Raw genomic sequence first — 21,913 nt, 5'->3', positions numbered from 1 at the left:
CATGTGGTGCCTAAAGTGCCAACTGGCAAGAAGGAATTGGTTTAAGCTAGTGCAGCCTAGTGTGCACACTTGTATGCACCTCCCTATTCTGACTGCCCGTGGTCAGTTCTGGCTGTTTGTAGCCACACCAGCAATGGGAAGAGCAGCTGAAAGTTTGTGTTCAATTAACTGCTTCAGGAACCTGGGCTGTACTGGGGAATCCTGTGAACATGCATGATGCAATACTCTGCCACTTTCCTCTTATTCCAGGCAGGGCTCTCTGCTGTGCATATTCATGGCTTGCCCTGTTGTTTTAATTGACTCCTGCTTACCTGGGTTGAGGAGCCTTGACAGCACACATACCACTGCTAAGAGTGTTCATTTTAATTCAATGTGCAAATAAAAAAATATAAGCTACTATTGTATTTTCAACTTGGCCAATTTAATAGGTTAAAATATGACATCTCTTTTGTTTTAACTTTTATTTTATAATTAACAAGCTAAACTTTTAATGCTTATTAACCATTTTTATTTCTTATTTTATAAATTGCTTCTTTCATGTCTTTGCCTGTTTTCCTATCAAGATATTCACCCTCTTATCATTGATTTAATAGCTCTTTACACGTAAAACATATTAATGCCTTACATATATTACAAATATGTTTCTTGGTTGTTATCTGCCTTTAATTTTATTTATAGCATTTTTAATTACAGTACAGATTTTTGGTAATTAAAATGATTCATTACAATAATTACTCTATTCTGTTGTTTTTGTGTTTAGACAGCATTTCTCCTACATCAAGACAAGGCAAGTAGTCTTCCATTTCTTTCTGGTTTCATCTCCCACTTCTCCACCAAACTCATTAACACATCTGTAATTTATTTCACTGTATGAAAAGAAAGCTAAATTTATGTTTTTCCTCCAATATGGTCCTCAGACATCAAAACTCCACTTCATATTAGTAGTCTCCTTTGCTACAACACTTCTCAGAAAACCTTAGAGTAGTTAGTAAAGAATTTAGTGTTATCTTTCTCAGGTCTTTTTATTTTTTCCCTACACCAGTAAAATATCTAAGTCTGTCACATGTAAAGGAAGAAGTGCTTCCTATCCACTTATCAAAAAAGTTAGTGACAATTGCCAAGGCTTAATGTGTTTGGTGATAGAGGGTATGGGAAAGTAGACTATTTTACTTTCATTTATGTGTAACTTACATATGGCAAAGCACACAAAACTTAATTGTAGAGTTCAATGGATTTTTACATACCTATAATATATATTCATGTAACTATCAACCTCAATTTGTAAAACATTTCCAGAAGGCCAGTAGATTTTCTCATGCCCTCTTTCAGTCACTATCCCCTCTCCCCAAACTAGTCCTCATCTATTCTGGCCTTTATCAACTGTACACCAAAAGGATAAGTAGCTTTGCCTATTTTAGAACATCATATAAATGAAATTACAAAGCATGTGTTCTTTTGTCTCTGACTATGTTTTCCAACATTACATGATTATATTTATATTTTTGCACATAGCACAAGTTTGTTCTTTTTTAAAATTATATTTTATTGTTTATGCTATTATATTTGTCCAAATGTTACCCCTTGGTCCCCCTTCAACCAGGGCCCCCTTCCACCCAGTGTTGCCCATTCCCTCAGCAATACACCTTTGTTCATGTCCATTGGTCATGCATATAAGTTCTTTGGCTACTTTATTTCCTATAGTGTACTTTACATCATCATGGTTACTCTGTAATTACCTATTTGTACTTCTTAACCCCCTCACCTCTTCACTCATTCTGCTATACAACCCTCCTATATGGCAAGCATCAAAATGCCCTCTGTGATTCGACTCTGTTCTTATTTTCTTAGTTTGTTTTTTTAGATTCAATTGTTGACAGATATGAATTCATTGCCATTTTATTGCTTCTAGTTTTGATCTTTGTTTTTTTAAGTAATTACCTTTAACATTTCATATAATAATGATTTGGTAGTGATGAACTCATTAGTTTTTTCTTGTCTGGGAGGTTCTTTATCTGCCCTTTGAAATTACCTTTAACACTTCATATAATAATGATTTGGTGGTGATGAATTCATTAGTTTTTTTCTTGTCTAGCAAACTCTTCAACTGGCCTTTGATTCTACCCAGCTTTGCTGGATAGAGCAATCTTGGCTGTAGTTCCCTACCTTTTTTTTTTTTTTAGATTTTTATTTATTTTAGTGAAAGGGGAAAGGAAGGAGAAAGAGAGAGAAAGAAATATCAATGTGTGGTTGCCTCTTGCACACCCCTACTGGGGACCTGGCCCACAACCCAGGCATGAGTCCTGACTGGGAATCAAACCAGCAAATCTAGTTCACAGGCCTGTGCTCAATCCACTGAGCTACACCAGCCAGGGCATGTAGGACCCCACTTTCCATGGCTTTGAATATTTCTTGCTAATCCCTTTTAGCCTGCAAAGTTTCTTTTGAGAAATCACCTGACAGTCTTATGGAAACTACCCTGTAGGTAATTAACTGCTATTCTCTTGCTGCTTGTAAGATTCTCTCTTTATTTTAACTTTGGCATTTTAATTATGATGTGTCTTGGACTGGGCCTTCTTGCACCCATCTTGTTTGGGACTCTCTGTGCTTCCTGGACTTGCATGTCTACTTCTTTCACCAAATTAGGGAAGTTTTCTTTCATTATTTTTTCAAATAGGTATCCAATTTCTTGTTCTTTCTCTTCTCCTTCTGGCATCTCTATGATGTGAATTTGAGAATACTCGAGTTGTCCCAGAACTTCTTACACTATCATCATTTTTTTCTATTCTTTTTCCTTTTTGTTCTGATTGGTTGTTTTTTGCTTCCTTATGTTCCATATCATTGATTTGATTCTCAGCTTCATCCATTCTACTGTTGTTTCCCTGTAAATTGTTCTTTATTTCAATTGATGTATCCTTCATTTCTGACTAGATCTTTTCTATGCTGTTGAGGTCCTCACTAAGTTCTTTGAACATTCTTATAATTGTTGTTTTGAACTCTGCATCTAATACATTGCTTATGTCCATTTTGTTTAGTTCTTTTTTTGGAGTTTTGATCTGATCTTTCATTTGGGCCATGTTTCTTTGTCTTCTCATTTTGGCAGCCTCCTTGTGTTTGTTTCTATGTATTAGGTAGATTTTCTATGACTCCCTGTCTTAGTGGCATGACCTAATGTAGTGGATGTCTTGTAGGGTCCAGTAATACTGCCTCCCCTTTCACCCAAGCTGAGTACTCGAGGTGCACCCTCCATGTGGGTTGAGTATACTCTCCTCTTGTGCTTGAGCCTTGATTGCTGTTGGCAGGCCAATGGGAGGGTTTTACCCAGGCCAGTCAGGTACAAAGATAGCCTATGACCACTGACCACCAGCCTCCACCTGCCATGGAGGACCAGCTGTGCAGAAGCAGGGTGGTGGTGCTCCGACATGGTCTGTAGCTGTCCACTGGGTTTGCAGGCTAAGGTCAGCCCCCACCTGTGTTCTACCCAGAGCCACCATGCATGAGCTACAAAGCAATCTGAAGATGGCTGCTACTTATGCTGGGTTTGGAAATTCCCAAGTGAAGCCAGGCCCAGGGCCACTTAGGAAGAGGTTTGGGGTTAGGGGCTTGCTGATGCTGGTTGTTGCTTGTTTTAGAGAGTTTTGGAATTATGAAGCATGAACCAAGTCCAGCCATTCATATTTAAAAGTCACTGTTCATAGCTTGGGTGGACCCATAAGTTGGGTGAGGCAAAGCCTCAGGAGATCTCCAGGGCTGGGCAAACAATGTTAGGTTGGTGGACTCTCAGATATGGCACCCACCTGATGGCTCTGTGGATCTGGAAGAGGAGAGTTCAGAAAAGGAACCATGGCCTCTGCTCACCTTTCTGTCAGGAGAAAGCTGTTCCCCAGCTCTTGCCTTGATTCCATATATTTCAGTTCCTCCCTGTATGCCACTTGTGCCTTTCATGCTTCTACCCTAGTGCTGGAGCTCAGAGGGAGTATCCCGAGTAAGTTTGTGTACAGGTTCCTTAAGAGGAACTGCTTGAAACTCCCAAGAATTCTTCCACAGACACAGTCCCCACTGGTTTTTTTATCCAGAAGGTATGGGGACTTATCATAACTTCTGGCACTGGAACCCTTGGCTGAGGGTCCTGGTGTGGGGCTGGGACTCCTCACTCCCAAGATATCTCTCCTGAATTTTTATCCACCACCTGTGGGTGTGGGACCAGCCTATTCAGCATCTCTACCCTTCCTACCAGTCTGGATGAAAGAGGTATTTTTAATTCCAGAGTCTGAATTTCCATTCAACTTGATTTCAGATGGTTCTGACTGATGTTTTTTCTATAGTTTAGTTGTAATTTTGATGTGGTTGTTCGAGGAGACAAGCCATATTTACCTACACCTCCATCTTGACTGGAAATCAGAGGCCTCTCTTGGGAGTTTGTTCTTTTTCATTGCTATGTAGTTTTCTATTGGATGAATATATCACAATTTATTGAGTCATTTTAATGTTGATATGTATTTGAATTTTTAAGTTTGAGGCTATTATGAATAACTTGTACACATCTTTTGACAGACACAAGCATGCATCTATCCTGGGTGCCTACTTGCTGGGCCACAGTGTATAAATATATATTTAGCACTAGCAGGTTCTATCAAAAGTTTTTAAAAGTGTTTGTATCATATTCTACTCCCACTAACAATATATAAGAATTCCAGTTTCTTCATCAACACTTGGCATTGTTAGTCTTCTGGCCATTCTGGAGGAATGAATGATGTTTCACTGTCATTTTACTGTCCATTTCCCTGATGAACAATGATGTTGAGTATTTCTCATGTGCTTATTAACTAGGTGTGGGGAAAATCTCTTTTTTGAAGTGCCTGTTAAAGTATTCAGCCCATTCCTTTAATTAAATTAACAGTACTTTTTATTGAATTATACAAGTTCTTCATTTATTCTGCATCCATGTGTCTGCATCTTTTTTGGATGTATGTATTACAAATATTTTCTACAAGCCTGTGGTTGCCTTTTCATTCTCTTTTTTTATAAGACATTTTATTGATTATACTATTACAGTTTTCCCATCTTTTCTCCCTTTTATTCTTCTCTGCCCTGTACTCCCCTCCCACTATCATTCCCCCACCTTAGTTCATGTCCATGGGTCATACGTATAAGTTTTTTGGCTTCTACATTTCTCACACTATTCTTAACCTCCTCCTGTCTATTTTGTACCTACCATTTATGCTACTTATTCCCTGTATCTTTTCCCCCATTCTCCCCACTCTACCCCCCTGCTGATAACTCTCCATAAGATCTCTATTCCTGTGAATCTGTTCCTGTTCTACTTGTTTGCTTAGTTCATTTTTGTTTTTGTTTTCTTTAGGTTTGGTTTTTGATAGTTCTGAGTTTGTTGTCATTTTACTATTCATATTTTTAATCTTCTTCTTTTTCTTAGATAAGTCCCTTTAACATTTCATATAATAAGGACTTAGTGATGATGAACTCCTTGAACTTGACCTTGTCTGGGAAGCACTTTATCTGACCTTCCATTCTAAATGATAGCTTTGTTGATAGAGTAATCTTGGATGTAGGTGGTTGCTTTTAATGATTTGGAATACTTCTTCTAGTCCCGTCTTGCCTGTAAAGTTTTTTTTTTTTTGAGGAATCAGCTGACAGTCTTGTGAGAACTCCTTTGTATGTGACTCTCCTTTTCTCTTGTTGCTTTTAAGATTCTCTCCATGTATTCAATCTTGGGTAATGTAATTATGATATGCCTTAGTGTGTGCTTCCTTGGATCCAACTTTTTTGTGACTCTCTGAGATTCCTGGACTTCCTGAAAGTCTGTTTCTTTTGCTAGATTAGGGATGTTCTCCTTCATCATGTTTTCAAATAAGTTTTCCATTTCTTGCTCTTCCTCTTCTCCTTCTGGCACCCCTATGATTCAGATGTTGGAATGTTTAAAGTTGTCCCAAAAGTTCCTAAGTCTCTCCTCATTTTTTTTAATACTTCTTCCTTTATTCTGTTCTGGTTGAATGTTTGTTTCTTCCTTCTGCCCCAAACCATTGATTTGAGTTCCGGTTGACTTCCCTTCACTGTTAGTTCCCTGTACAGTTTCCTTTATTTCACTTTCACAGCCTTCACTTTTTCCTCTATTTTGCGACCATACTTAACCATATCTGTGAGCATCCTGATTACCAGTGTTTTGAACTGTGTATCTGATAGGTTGCCTATCTGTTCATCACTTACTTGTATTTCTTCTGGAGCTTTGATCTGTTCTTTCATTTGGGCCATATATTTTGTCTCCTCATAGCTGTTACGTAGTAAGGGGCAGAGCCTCAGGTATTTTCCAGGGTGGGGCAACCTAGGTGTTGTGTGCAGCTCTCTATGTGGAGGAGTGGTCTGAGAGGGAACAATGCCACTCGCTGAGCTCTCGGCAGGCTTTCAGTCCCTTCCTCCTCTTCCTATAAGCAAATTGAGCCCTTCTGGTGCTAATTCCCAGGTGGGTGGGTTTGTGTATGTTCTAGGACCCTGTGGGTGTCTCCAACAAACCCTCCTGTGAGGCTGGGAGTTTCTCCCACTGCAGCAACCCCCACAGGTTTCTTCAGCCATAGGATTTGAGGCTTTATTTCCCCACACTGGAATGCTCAGTTGCTGAGCTGTCTCACTCCCCAGTTGTTCCTCCTGGTTTATCTGCATGCAAATGTGGACTGCCCACTCCGCCAGTTTCCACCTTGCCCACCCTGTTCTTCTAGCCACTGCCTTGTCACAGGTCCTTTCCATCCCAGCTATTTGTCTCCGCCCCTCCTATTGGTTTGGATGAATGTTTCTTCATTAACTCCTTTGTTGTCAGACTTCCATACAGTTCGATTTTCTGGCAGGTCTGGTTATGTTTTGTTTTTAAATTTGTTGTTTTCCTTCTTTTGGTTGTGTGAGGTAGCAAAGTGTATATACCTATGCCTCCATCTTGTCTGGACATCGCCTTTTCACTCTCTTAATCTTTTCTTTTGATGAACAAAAATTCTTAAGTCCAGTTCATTAGCCTTTGCTTTCATGGCTAGTGATTTTTGTATCCTCTTTAAGAAATCTTAATTTCTCCAATGGCATGAAGATATTCTCCTGTTTTTTTTTCCCTAAGAGTTTTACATTTTACAATTAAGTCTCTGATATTTCTTTAATGAATCTTTGTATGTGGTACAAGGTAGGGCTCAAGGTTAATTTTTTTCTCATACATATATACAGTTGGCATGGCATCATTTATTAAAAATATCATCCTGTACAAATTGAACTTCAGTGTTATCTTTTCATAAGTCATGTGGCCATACATGTGTGGGTTTATTTCTGGACTCTCTTTTGTGTATCATTTGTCTATCTACCCTTATGTCAATAAAAGAGTAGAATTTAGGGGAAAAGTTAACCATAATACAGAGGAAAGAGGTCCCCTGACCCTGTAAGGGTGTTAAAACACACATCCTTAGCTAATCAGCTTAAAATGCCCACTCTTCCCGTCAGGACAACTCCAGCATCAGTATTCTCCTTAGCACTCTGGTTTTGTTTCCTGTGATTCTGGTTCTTGACCCTTATCTTGTGTTTATTGCTTGTTCATTTCAATGAGCTCTGCTATGCATGTAAAGGCATGGATGATATATTTTATTCAGCACTTATGGATGTTTTGTAGCAAGAGAGTTTTCATTTTATATAATTCATGACTTTGCTGGAAACAGAAAATGTCAATTTCAAGAAAAAGGTAATTACATGGCAGAGGGCTGAAAACAGTACGTGATGTCCTATTTGGTGTTCAGCATTTCTCCTTAGAGAAAAGGGGAAGAAGATAACTCTGACAATTCTCTGGCTATCCTGAAACTTCTATCTTGGTGCTTATCAGAGAATCCCAGAAGCCCTTGTCAGAAATGTGCATCACCCTGGTGCTGACAGATTTCTAAGATGCTGTGACAGCCCCACGCAATCTCTAAAGCAAGCTGCTCTTTTACTAGGCATTGCTGAAGCATCACAAAATTGTCTGTTCATTTCTTGTTTTCATAATTTCCATCTTTAAAAGATTTATTATTTTCTTAAATTTTCTCCTCTTCTTTAGAAATACTTTCAGAGATAGTCTATGGTTATTTGGACTAGCTTTCAAAGCCTATACTTAACTTTAAGACAAAATTTCTATGTTCAAAATCATCTAAATTCAAGTGTGAATATCCTATAATATGTATAATAATATTCCACCCTTTTTTTAAATACTGTATATCTTTAGAACAGTTTTAGATTCACAGAAAAATTGAGATGAAGATACAGAGGTATCCCATATACTCCCCTGCCCCTGCACATGCACAGCTTTCCTCATTATTTCTCTTTGTTTTTAAAACAGTTGGCCTTAAGAAGCTATTAAGACATCATACATAAGATAAGGGTTTAATATTCAAAATATAAAAAGAACTCATATAACTCAGTAGCAAAAAAACCAATATGATTAAAAAATGGACAGAGGAATTGAATAGACATTTTCCAAAGAAGATATATAAAGCACTAACAAGTAAATGAAAAGATGCTTAAAATACCAATTATCAGAGAAATGTAAATCAAAACCACAATGAAATATCATCTCATATTTGTTAGAATGGATATCATCAATAAGACAAGAGATAGCAAGTGTTGGAAAGGATGTGGAGAAAAGGAAATCTTTGTGCACCATTGATGGGAATGTAAGTTGGTACAGTCACTATGGAAATAGTATGGAGGTTCTTCAAAAAAATTAAAAATAGAATTATTATATAATCTAGAAATTCCCCTTCTGGGTATTTATCTAAAGGAAATTAAATCACTATCATGAAGATATATCTGCATTCCCATGTTCATTGCAGCATTATTCACAAGAGTCAAGATATGGAACAACCTAAGTTTCTATAGATAGATGAATTGACAAAGAAATATGGTGTATATATACAATGGAATGTTATTCAGCCATAAAAAAGTAAGAAAATTCTACCATTTGAGCAACATGAATGGACCTTGAAGGCATTGTGCTAAGTGAAATAAGTCAGTAAGAGGAAGACAAATACCATATGAACTCACTTACGTGTTGATTCTATATATAAAAAAAGAACTCATAAAAACAGATAGCAGGTTGGTGGTTGCCAGAGGCAAGAGATTGGTGGTGGGGGGGGGGGCAGAAGTGGGTAAAGTTGATCAAAAGGTACAAACTTACAGTTATAAGTAAATTCTGAGGATGTAATGTACAGCATGGTGACCATAGTTTATAATGTAGTATTGTGTATTTGAAAGTTGCTAATGAGAGTATATCTTAAAAATATTCATCACAAGAAAAAAATTGTGACTATATAAGGTGACAGATGTGAAATAAACTTATTGTGTTTATCATTTCACAATAATACATATACCAAATCATTATGTTATACACCTAAAACTAATACAATGTGATATGTCAATTACAATTCAATAAAACCAGGGGAGGGAGCTATTAAAAGCTGTGATGGTGAAGTTAGGATGTCCCTTTGAATTCCTGGCCTGACTGATGACTTTAGTCAAGTTAGTTACCTACTCTGTGTTTTCATTTGTTCACTATTTTTTTAAAAAAAATCAGTACAATAATATGTGTAGCTGCCTCTGGGGCTGAGGTGAGAACTGACCCAGGAGCACTGTGCTTATAGGTGGGAAGAGCAGTGGCTGACTCAGGCTCAGCAGTCAAGAGCAATAACCATAATAAAAACACCAATATTAATTACTTCAAAGACACAACTGGTTGTCTTTTTTCACAGTCCCATAAATATCACATCAGCTATCTCTTTATTTTTATCTGTAAGTTGTACCTCAAAGGGAGAAACAAAGCTCTTCTACTCACTTAACTCATTTTTGCTTAAATTTGAAACCTCATCTCAGCTTTAACTTTCTCAGATACCATAGAAAATATATCTTTCTCTCCTAATCCCCCAACCAAAGTCTCCTTGTCTATATTCAAGAAAGAAAGAAAAGAAGAGAGTGATGAGAGAGAGAGGGAGAGGGAAAGGGAGAGGGAGAGAGAGAGAAGACATACCAACTGGGAAAGCAACATCTTCCTCTAGCCCAAGTCGGTTTGGCTTCCATTTTGTTCTGTAACACAGGAGGAATAGACCACTTACCTGCTCCTTGTTTTTCTTCTCAGAAAGAAAGTTTAGGCTAATTCAAACATTCTGCTAAAGTTTGTTTTCTGCTAAGTTTCTGCCCTGAAAGATCAAATTACTGCCCCCCCCACCTTTTTTGGACAACATTCAGATAAGCAGAAATATCTATTGCATTATCAACATGTACAGATGGCACATTAGATAACATGAGGCATACCCAATCCTCCCTCATATTTGTTTGAGCACAAGTAGTTTAGTGGAAAGAATGCATACTGTAGAGCCAGAGAGATGGGCCTCAAAAACCAGTCAGAGGGCAAATTACCCAACTGAAAAATCCTGGCCTCTTTCTGCCCTAAAGCCACAAGGGCAAAAGCCAGCCTTTCTGACTGGAGCAAGGCCTGATCCTCAAGTTGAGGAAGAGTGTGGATTATGTGTTTGGTTGTGAAGTTTCTGAATAGTTACAAACCAACCCACATGATCCTGTGTATATTGTTAGGTATGTGGGATAAATGGAATGTCCCCAAAGATGTCCTAATTCCCAGAATCTGTGACTATTTTGCATTACATGGCAAGAGGGACTTGGCTAATATAACTAGTTACGTATTTAAAAGAGGTGGTTTATTCTGGATTATTCAGTGAGCCCAAATCTAGTGAGGTGGACGAACACTTGGAAGCAGATAACTCTTTATGTGGCTTGAGGCAAAGCAATTGGGCAAAGTGGGGGTGTCAAAGAGACTGTACATGTGAAAAAGACTTATTTTGCCTTTGCTGGACTTAATAATATAGCAGTCACAAGCCAGAAAATGCAGGAAGCCTCTAGAAACTGAGAATGACCCCCAGCATCAGCCAACCAGGAAACAAGGACTTCCATCCTACAACAGACTAGAACTGAAATCTGCCAACAACCTAAATAAGCCTGGAAGTTAATTCTACACACATAGCACCACCTCTCAATAAGTGGCAAGGCTGGCTGACACCCAGATTTTGGTCTTAAGAGACTCTGAGCAGAGAACCTAGCCACTCCTGCCAGACTTCTGACCTATAGAACTAAATCATCAGTGGATATCATTTTCAGCTCTAAATGTGTGTAAATTGTTATGGCAGTGATAGAAGAGTAATGCAGTCAGATCTGAGATCCATAAAGAAGAAACAGATGCCACCTGGAACCTAATACCATGTCTGACATTTTGTCTCATCCAGGTTCTCAATACAATGCCCCATCTGTCCTCTCACTTTACCTTCCCATGAATGCAGTGAAGAAGGCAGAGGGAAATTTATCAATTCAGTTTCTCCAGTAAGGAGTCTGAGGCAAAGTGAGGTTCACAATTTGCCTACAGTGGCCTGCCTGCTTAGTGGAAAGACAGAGGTTAGAACTCCAGACTTGTGGCTCCCAGGCCAGGAACTTTCTCCAAAATCTCTGGTTTTGGAGAAACCAGAGAAACAAAGTATTAGAAATCAGACTGTCTACTCACCTTTCTGTAGATGGCAAATATGGTTCCAATGGAAGCCAGACAGTCGATGTTGGAAGATCCATCCAGTGGGTCAAAGCAGACCACATATTTCCCCTAAATGCACAGAAGGAAGACCCACTTCAGATCAACACAGTCTATGTAACTGTGAGGAGCAGACAATGCAACACCAAAAAGTGACTGAGGAAAAAGGGATATTCTTATTTTAAAAATACGATTACTTAAGGAGGGTGAAGTGTATCAGCATATATGAATTGTGCAGGTCAGGGCCTATCTGCCAATGACAGATTATTTATGGCTATAGAGGGCAATGGACCTCGCTCCACCTCCAAAAAGCTTTCTTTCTACCTCCTCTGGCTCTACCATCCCCTCCTACTTGGGTCCATGGGGACTTAGAGCTGCTGAGGGGGTGAAAAGTAACAAGGTCTAAAAAGGGCATTTTGCAGGGAAGAGGTGGGAAAACTGAAGATAAACTTAGACTCACTCCACCCACATTCATAGTAATGTCAGTTGTGGACTTATTGATAATTCTTTCTGACCCTTTTCCTAGATAGGCTTTTTTTTCTCATTTTGGAGCATTCTGAAAAAAAAAAAAAAAAGAAAATTTCAGAGCAATATCCCAGGGCCTTTGGGTCCATCCTATTAAGACAGCTAGTATATATAAATAGCTGGTATGCATAGATAAAATAAAAATACTCTTCTGCATTTTGCTGTACCCAACCCACATATCTGACATGAAGACCAGAAGACAGAGCAGGCTCCCCCACATTGCTGCGGGCTGGCTGTCACAGACAACTCCAGCCAACACTTCATGGAGAGAAATCACCAGATACTTTTATGGGCCTCCTTTGTGCAAGGCCCTATGAGAGCCTTAGTAATAGGGATTGGAGTATCCTAGCTAATTAAATATGGTAAAAAAAAAAAAAACCCTTGAAGTAAAATGGGAGTCACTTCTACTGTCACTAAAATTACTTTTCCCTAGATTAAGTTGAATTTTATTTCCTTTTTCATCACTGTGTTCAACTGGGGTGGGCAAGGATGGGAAGGAAAGGGCACAAATGAGTGGGGTAACTCATAAACTTGGATATTTCCCATTCTCCTTGCTGATAATCCAGCTTAGCCTGTCATTTCATTCATGTATTCATTCAACAGATTTGTTGGGCATCTAGCATATGTTGGAAAGTGTTTAAGAAATTTATATGGGAGTGGGCATGGAGTATTCAAGAACTAGCATGAAGACCTGTGTAGCTCAGGCCAGCTGGGAAAGAAAATGGTAGATCATATTGGAGAGAGACTTGAGGGTCATATCAGTGGAAATTGAAAGTTGAAAAGAATAGGTATGATTTAGCTTCAGTTATGTGAGACAAGAGGAGTAAAGTGCTTTGCATGGTCCCTGACATATGGTAGGTGCTTAGTAAATTTGGCTTTACCTTTTCCATACTACCTGTTCATCATAAAGAAATGGCACTTTGTCTCCAACATCCAATATATAAATCAAGGGACAATAGTCCCAGTACGTATTTTATACTACTGTATAAGCAGAAGAACATGATTGAATGTTTCAACCACCAAAAAACCCTCTTTCTTTAGTAAACTGTTCACAAAACCAGAGTGAATATTGACCCTCCCAGCCATGCCCTGCACTAACCAAGTTGACCATTGTACTAATGGAAGAGAGCCACCATCTTTATGTTTTCTTTTCTGTATTAGTCTGACAATGTGTTGGGAATATAGAAACCTCTGCTGAAACCATGTTCTCCTTGAGAGGAAGTGTGTGGGGGTGTGGCTTGTGAATAGAAGTGGGGAGGGAAAAAGTAAGAGGCTATATAGTACGACTCTTCCCAGGAACTCAACTCTTTACTGAACTTACTGATTTTCAAGTTTCCCCAAAATGCCAGCACTTGTTCCAGACCGGCAAGTAAGAAAATCCAAGTACCCTACTCACTGAGGCATTCTGGTAAATCAGTCTGATTTATTTCCTGAATGAATCACTGCACTGCTAGCTATGGAGTTGTTTTGTTTTGTTTTGTTTTGTTGTTTTGTTTGTTTGTTTGTTTGTTTGTTTTTACCAGCTAGCGTAAGACTTCTAAGTAAAGAAGTATGCATTTGTTTCTGGAAAACAAAATTAAGCAGTGGCGGAAAATCACAGAAACAAAAGAAATGCAAGGCAATTGTCTTCTCAACTCAGTATCACCATCTAGTGGTGATGACCGGAACTACATCCAGCCTCCCTTACGCACCCTCTTGTCCTTAGCGGTGATAATTGCCTCTTTATTTTCTTCTGAGACCAGTACACAGGTGCTGTAGGAGGACTGGAGCATGTTGATTACCAGGGAATTGGATAACACGTCCAGTTTCTTCACCTCATCCCCCGTCACATTCACGCTTCCCGCAATCCCATACCTAAGAAGATAAAAAAAAAAAAATTGTGTTTAGTGATATCACTAGACATCACCAAGAGATCCTGAACTCCAACAAATAAGTCCAGACACTAACACACCACCAGCGTATCTCCTTTCCCTTCATGGCTCCTGAGTCTCTAAGTTATAATCACAGACCAAGTATGCCCTGTCCCACAGCAGTGATTCTCATCCTGGCTTCTTTTACACCTCCAGGATATTATCCTAGTCCGCTGTTCTCCCAACATGCTAACCAGAATTCAGTCTTACTGTTGTAAATTACAAACCTGCCTGAAGCACAGTGCTATGATTAATGACTCCAAAAAAATAAAGAACCGAGAGTTTCCAGCCCTAGAGTTTCAATATTTGTTATTCATCCTCAAATAGTGGCCTGCTTGGCTGAATTGAAAATTGCCCTGCTTTAGGGTGGTGTTACTTGAATAAAAAGGAAATTTGGAGACAGACTTAACTAATTTAATCTAGTTTTTCACTCCCTTTTCAAGCAATATCAGAAAGAGCATTACTATAAAGTTCTATCTAGAGTCTTTGTGTTTTAGAGCATTAATATGCACAGGTTTCACACCTCCCACCCTGATAGAAGATCACTTGTCCACCCAGCGCTCCCAAGTCCCCACAGTTGGAGGGGACCACACAGGATCCACTGTCAATACCTGTTTCTACACCAGTACTGTCTCAGCTTCCAGACTCATCCACCCACTGGGCACACATCTGCCTTAGGATCAACCCCTGGGTTTACTGCCCGCCCCCCCCCCCCGTGCTCTTCTCTCCAAGAACCACATGACCACCACCCACTTAAGCCTTCTGCAGTCCAACAGCTGCAAAAGTCCTGTGGCCACTGACACCCAGCAAGCTGCTCCTCTCCTTTTTATCTTCACACATGGCTTTCTCCCCACAGAAATACTCCCTGCACACCATCATCTTTTCCCTACTGGGTCCCCTAACCCACTCTGGAAGCTTCCCTGGTCCCTCTTCATGTTCCCACCACACACCAGACACAGCCCTGCTATCCCATCCACATTGGCTCACAATGTGTTCATGGGAATGTTTCTTCTGCCAGATTATCTGCCCACTGAGGCAAGAAGTGGAGCTACTATATTTATTTCCATAGTATCCAGAGACATAGGAGGTGCTTAATATATGTTCATTGAATGACAAAAAAGAGGGAGAGTGGAACAGTAATCTTCTCCCTTTTTAACACCATTTATTTGTTGAAGGAATCCTCAGGTGGTCTAACAGGTGGCCCAGGTTGAGAACCTCAGATTTACGCTCAGGGGGAGCAAGTCATTTCCCACTCTCTTCCCTGACTGACAGCCTCTTCCCTCCCCCACAGCCCTGCCCCATGACTTGGTGTCTGCTGAGATGTGATGTACTGAGGCAGCTGCCTTGTAAAACAATACTGGTAGCCTGGCCCCAAAGAGTGTAGTTCCTGGTTCAAAACCAAAGCAAATAAACAAACAATAGCAACAACAAAGCTGGGTTATTTTGCATTGGAGTTTAAAGGCACCACAAACCCAACCTCTTGTTTAATGTGGATTCTAGAAGCAGATGCCACTGGAGAATGAAGAACTGGAGTTCCCAAGCCCTGTGGTGGGCAGAGTTGAGAAATACGTCTATCTTGTGCTTGCAAACTGCCCCCCACCACCCCACAAACCACACCCTTACCTCCCCTTCAACAGGACCCCTCACCCTCCCTCAAGGTACTGGGCATCCTGCTGTGAAAAACCCACAGCCACACCCGACCTTCCAGAAAGAATGAAGGCACACTCCCAAGGAGGCCTGATTGCCTACCGCTCCAAGTTAGAGCATGGGTAAGAGGCATTTTACTCAAGGAAAATACCTTCTAGCATTTTAACTACACTAAAGCTTTCCTGACCATTTTCAAGCAAACATTTTGACAATAAAAGCCATGGAGAGGTTTTCAGGGGAGACATTATAACATTCCCTTCAGCAAAGAGTGGAGGAAAAAGAAGGAAAACATGAAAATTTCTCATCACTTTTAAGTTGCATTAATAGAGAGTGTGCCTAAAAATGTCTTTGCAAAAAGAAGATGCAAAGAGTGAGGGACTTGAGGCTCCCTAACTGGGAAGTGGCAGGTACACATGAAAATCCCATTCTCCTGAGCAGAATTCCCCTGGACAGAGTGCTACCATTTTGATCTCTGAAAAGCAATACCAGGGGCCTCTTAAAACAATCTCAGCATCTTGCTAGGAAGGATTTCCAACCAATGGGCTTCTCCTGCTTCTAGGGTGTCTTTTAGAGGGGAGACAGGGAAGAAGGCTGTCTGAACCGGCAGAATGTAGAGCCCCTGCCAGACCCAGGGAAATTCAGCGCCCTGGAAAATGTGGAATCCTGACGTCTTGTTTCCACAGGCTGCGCCTGCCACCTTATGGTCAGTCTGTAGCATCGACCGGCCAACTGGCAAATTTCCCTGGAATGGGGCTTTAAACTGTGGAAATAAAGAGCATTTACTGAATATTTAGGTTGCCACTGTCAAAATCATCATCACATGGAATTGCTAACACTTACAACAACCCTACAAGTGAGGGACTCTTAGGATCTTCTCCATTTTACAAACTGAGGTCCTAGAGAGAATAGATCATTGCCCTTGATCACATGGAAGGAAAAGTGGAGTCGGATAAGCACCTTAATTATCCAATTCTTGACTGAGTCCACTTCATCTGAACAATGAATTACCATAGAGTCTGTTCCACAGCTTATTGATACAACCCTACCACAGCAACTGCTGCCCAGCCAAGCATCCTACCCAGAGCAGGAGCCCAAAGGACGGGTCAATAATACTGAGATGTCAGCAGGAAAGAGCACTAAGCAAAGCAGGGCCCACATACAGGCAGAGACCAAGTCACTATTTAGTGTCACTCAGCAGGGCTCATTGTCTGGCAGAAGCAGGACAGAGGCAAATGGCTGCACCTCACATTCATGAATGTCCTTAAGTGCAGAGCTGGGCCATTATCTCCAAATGATAGCAGTACACGGAGTGGGAAGAAGCTGATTGTAAGGCATCTTAATCTGGATCCCATTACTGGGTCACAAACCTTGTACATATAATTCTGTAATTATCTTGTGATAATTATATCTTGTCATATAATGCTATTACATTTTTATGTTAAAAGCACTAAATTGTTAATAATAAATATTTTAAATATTCATCTTCATTATTTCTTCATTTTGGAGTAATAATAATAATAATAATAATAATAATAATAAAGTCCTTTAAACTTCTGAAAGGAACTCCACTGGAATTACTGCAATGAAAAGGGAAGCCCAAAGAAGTCTGCCTTTTTTTATTACAAACTTAAACTGGACACTTGCCTTGTTGATCAGCAGCCATAGCCTGAACTTGGCCTCCTGTGCTTGTATAAGGCACCAAAGAGAACAAAGTGGAGAACAGAACGCTGTGCATTTTGTTCTCCCAGCTTCCTGACCACCAAGTAGAGAAGATAAAAAAAAGAGTTCACAGAGGAGAAATTAAAGAGCTGTTTTGTAGGCTGGGGCCTACATTTGTAAATGGTTCCTAGCTCCTAATGTATTGGCAAAGGTCAGGACAATAAAATGCTCCTTCCTGCAAAAGGCATAAGGAGACCTCTCTAGTCTCCTGGCTCTTTCTTTGTGCCAGTGAGAATGAAAATACAAAACTCACCATCATTCAATATGTGTTAATGTAACAAACCATTGAGTTTGTTATCATTATAATATATGGCAACTGGAAAAATTATATATATATATTTTTTTCTCTATAGCATGTCTCCAAGTATTTTGTTCTTTCTTGAAACAATTCAAAGTCCCCTTTATCAAAGCATATGTGACAGAAACTTAAAAGGCAACTTCTGTCCAAGGCACCTAGGCAAAGAGCTTTGACCAGATTTTCTGACAGGTGCCTACAGCTTTGCCCACACCCCACCTGGACCCTATCCCCATGTGTCAGGGCAGCTCTGTGCACCCACACCTGCTCCCAGGACTCACAGGTTGGCCAGGCCCGCCTTGCGCACAGCTGAAGAAATGGCTTTGATTGCTGTCAGCATGGAGTTTAGCAGCTGTGTGAGCTCTCCAGTCCCTTTTGCCTGACGCCCCTTTTCCATAACATAGCGGGTCAGTGTGACCATGTCCGTTTCGAAGGGGCTTCTGTCTGTCATTGTGGCAGGTAATTTTTCAAATCTTTTTCTCCCTGCAGAAAGTCTTGTTTATCTCTTAAGAGCTGTAGCTCCCTGATATCAGAGCTGGCCCAGGACCTTTAAGGAAAATTGCCCAGCCCACGTGATTGAGGTAACTGGGCAAGCCGCAAGGATCTCTCTCTGGCACACTCTTCTGAAGGCTGTCAAGGCACAGTGCAAGCTGTAAATAGAACTGGGAAGCCCAGAGACACAGATCTATTTTCTCTTCATGAGAAAATAGATCTTTAAAGATCTGCTTTAGATCTGCAGATCTAAATAGATCTGCTTTCTTTAAAGATCCTAAGAAGCAACCATCTAGTAATAAGTGGGAGATGAGAAATGGAGCCACTATGAAATAATCCATAAAATCTTCTTATTCAAGGACTGGAAAGGATTCTTTGCATCTATCTAGTGCAGAATCCAATTCCCCTGTGGTTTATAGAAAGCATATTGGCAGTTGTCTTATCTGGGGTGTAGGTGACAAGATAAAGTAATGGCAATCCCGGGACCTCTTAGCAAGGAAGGGTTCTTTCATACATGTTGAAAGATGCTTTTTATCCCCCCCCCAAAAAAAACATGTAGAACTGGATGGATATCCATAATAGATAACCAAATCTGGAAGAAATAAATTCTATTCCTAGCACAGCACCAGGGTTATTTTATCAGTTTCTCTAGATTTGCACTTTTATGACAAAATAATTGTGAGGAAACAGCTTATTGAAAAGGAAACATTGCAGAAGTATATAAAGAAAAATCAAAAGTCCTCATCACCAGCCCATTCCCCAATCTGTTCCCTGGAAATAACTGCTGTTACAGCAGGTGGGTGTCTGCATTAATAGCAGGCACTTGTGGGGTCTGCACATGGTGGTCCAAGCTGTTTCTCTAGGAAGAGACAGACCTGGCTCAGAGTCCCCAGCTAGTTTTCTGCTAGTTGTATAAGGCCTCAGTTTCCTCACTTTTAAAATACGATAATAATAAAACATCTATTTGTCTTATATAGTAGTTGTGAAGATTAAACTGATAAGATGTTCCTGGTACACAATAGGTGTTCAATACTTGTTAGCTATTATTGCCCTTCCAACTTATTGATGTATATGTAATTATTATGTATACATATATAATTTCATTTTACAAAATAGAATATGCACATTGCTCTGCAATTTGATATTTTCCTTTGATAGTTAGTTCAATTAGAATATGTTTAGCTGCAAGTAATAGAAAACTCAGAGTGATTTGGACTTCTGGCAAGATGGAGGAATAGGTGGACGCACCGTACCTCCACGCATAACCAAGATTAGAACAACAACAATTTACAGCTAGAATAACACCCAGAACTCATGGAGGATTTAATCTGAATGGAAGTCGGACAGCCAAGAAGTTGAAGTGGACCCATACATCCAGACTGGTAGGAGGAGCCAAGAGGATGAGCTGGGCGGGCGAAGGTCAGGGGCGCACGGAGGTCGGGGAAAACTTGGCGCAAACTCGGCGCGTGAGCCATCCAGGGCACGCAAAATGCAGCAGGGGTCCCTGAGCACACAAGCTGCGGCTGGCGGACCCAGTAAGGCAGTGATTGTGGACCAGGGCAGAGCTCGAAGCCCAGGATCCCAGAGAAGGGACTGAGATCCCAGGAGAATGGAACTACCGTCATTGTTCCCCCCGTCCCCACCACCACATGTAACGTCACAATCTAGCGACTGGGGTGCCCAGCCCCGGTGAATACCTAAGGCTCCACCCCTCACCATAACAAGAGCGACCAGACCGGAAAAAAAAGAGAAAAAAAAAAAGGAGAGGCAGGGAGAGACATGTTTCCAACAAAAGAACTGATCAGTCCCCCAGGACTCATCCTTTTGAGCAACCAAGAAATAGCCAATCTATCAGATGCACAGTTCAAAACACTGGTGATCAGAAAGCTCACAGAATTGGTTGATCTTGGGTGCAAATTAGATGAAAGGATGCAAGTTACCATAAAAGAGATGAAGGAAGATACACGGAGGAGAGCCAATAATGAAGGGAAGGAAATGGGGTCTCAAAACAATACAGTGGACCAGAAGGAAGATAGAATCAACCAAGCAGGAAAGAATGGAGAAATAATTCAAAAAAAATGAGGAGAAGCTTAAGAGCATCCAGGACATCTTTAAACGTTCCAACATCCGAATTATAGGGGTACCAGAAGGCGAAGGGGAGAAGCAACAGATTCAGCATGTATTTGAACAAATAATAAAGGAGAACTTCCCCAATCTGGCAAAGGGAATGTCTTCCAAGAAATCCAAGAAGCTCAGAGAGCCCCAAAGAAGTTGGACCCAAGAAGAAACACACCAAGGCACATCATAATTACATAAGCCAAGGTAAAAATGAAGGAGAGAATCCTAGAAGCAGCAAGAGATAAGGGGACAGTCACCTACAAAGGAGTTCCCATCAGACTGTCAGCTGATTTCTCAAAAGAGACCTTACAGGCAAGAAGGGGCTGGAAACAAATATTCCAAGTCATGAAAGACAAGGACCTACATCCCAGATTGCTCTATCCAGCAAAGCTCTCATTTAGAATGGAAGGGCAGATAAAGTGCTTCTCAGATAAGGTCAAGTTAAAGGAGTTCATCATCACCAAGCCCTTATTTTATGAAATGTTAAAGGGACTTATCTAAGAAAAGAAGATAAAGAAAAAACATGTATAGTAAAATGACAGCAAACTCACAATTATTAACAACCACACCTAAAACAAAACCAAAAGAAACTAAGTAATCAACTAGAACAGGAACAGAACCACAGAAATGGAGATCACATGGAGGGTTAGCAACAGGGGTGTGGGAGGAGGAGAGAGGGGGAAAAGGTACAGAGAATAAGTAGCATAGAATGTAGGTTGAAAATAGATAGGGGGAGGACAAGAATAGTGTGGGAAATGTAGAAGCTAAAGAACTCATAAGTATGACACATGGACATGAACTAAAGTGGGGGGAATGTGGGTGGGAGGGGGGTACAGGGTGGAGGGGAGTGAAGAGGGGAAATGGGACAACTGTAATAGCATAATCAATAAAATATATTTAAAAAGAAAACTCACAGTGATTTAAAGTGTGGCAATTCATTTTTCTCCTATTTTCTCAAGTTCAGTTGGAGGTGGCTGCTGGCATTCATATAGCCATTCAAAAGTTCCACTAGGGACCTCTGTCTCTCTTCTGTGATCCTTTGTGCTAACTTTTGCCCCACGCTTGTCATTTCATTGGCACAACATAGCCACCACAGCTATAAACATCTAGCCTATATTGAAGAACTGTACAAGAGAGAAAGGGCAGCTGTAACTACGTCAGTTTCCTTTTATTAGAAAAGAGTAGGTAGATACACTGTGCTTCCTCACACAACCAAAAGAAGAAAAACAACAAATTTAAAACCCCAAAACAACCAGGACTGACAGAAAATCAAACTGTGTGGAAGTCCAACAACCAAGGAGATAAAGAACAAACATTCCTCCATACCAGTAGGAGAGGCGGAGATGGGAAGCTGGGCAGAGAGGCATTATGGCAAGGCAGCAACTGTCAGACAGGGCCAGGTGACAGCTGGCGGAGCAGGGGGTCCCACATTTGTGTGCAGATAAACTGGGAGGAACAACTGGGGAGTGAGACTGACTGTGCAACCCAGGGTTCTAGTGCAGGGAAATAAAGCCTCAAAACCTGTGACTGAAAAATCCTGTGAGGGTTAATGTGGTGGGAGAAATTCCCAGCCTCACAGGAGAGTTCATTGGAGAGACCCACAGGGTCCTAGCATGT

General features: G+C 40.5%; 1 protein-coding gene across 4 annotated transcripts in view; it reads right to left on the bottom strand.

Moving 5' to 3' along the window:
- Positions 1 to 18,227, bottom strand: part of FBP2 (fructose-bisphosphatase 2) — a 73,131-nt gene extending 54,904 nt beyond the window's left edge. For all 4 annotated transcript variants that reach the window (XM_045839826.1, XM_045839829.1, XM_045839825.1 and 1 more), the window contains exons 1-3: positions 17,968 to 18,227; positions 13,807 to 13,969; positions 11,570 to 11,662 (exon numbers count right to left, since the gene is read on the bottom strand). In XM_045839826.1, coding sequence (XP_045695782.1) covers positions 11,570 to 11,662; positions 13,807 to 13,969; positions 17,968 to 18,137 — 426 coding nt within the window. In that variant the 5' untranslated portion in view covers positions 18,138 to 18,227. The remainder of the gene's footprint in view (positions 1 to 11,569; positions 11,663 to 13,806; positions 13,970 to 17,967) is intronic.
- Between the last annotated feature and the right edge of the window lie 3,686 nt (positions 18,228 to 21,913).

The sequence above is a fragment of the Phyllostomus hastatus genome, unplaced genomic scaffold (assembly GCF_019186645.2).
Source record: "Phyllostomus hastatus isolate PE091 unplaced genomic scaffold, TTU_PhHast_1.1 phas_contig_312, whole genome shotgun sequence".
In the NCBI taxonomy this organism is placed as follows: domain Eukaryota; kingdom Metazoa; phylum Chordata; class Mammalia; order Chiroptera; family Phyllostomidae; genus Phyllostomus; species Phyllostomus hastatus.
This window is presented reverse-complemented; position numbering and strand designations above follow the sequence as displayed.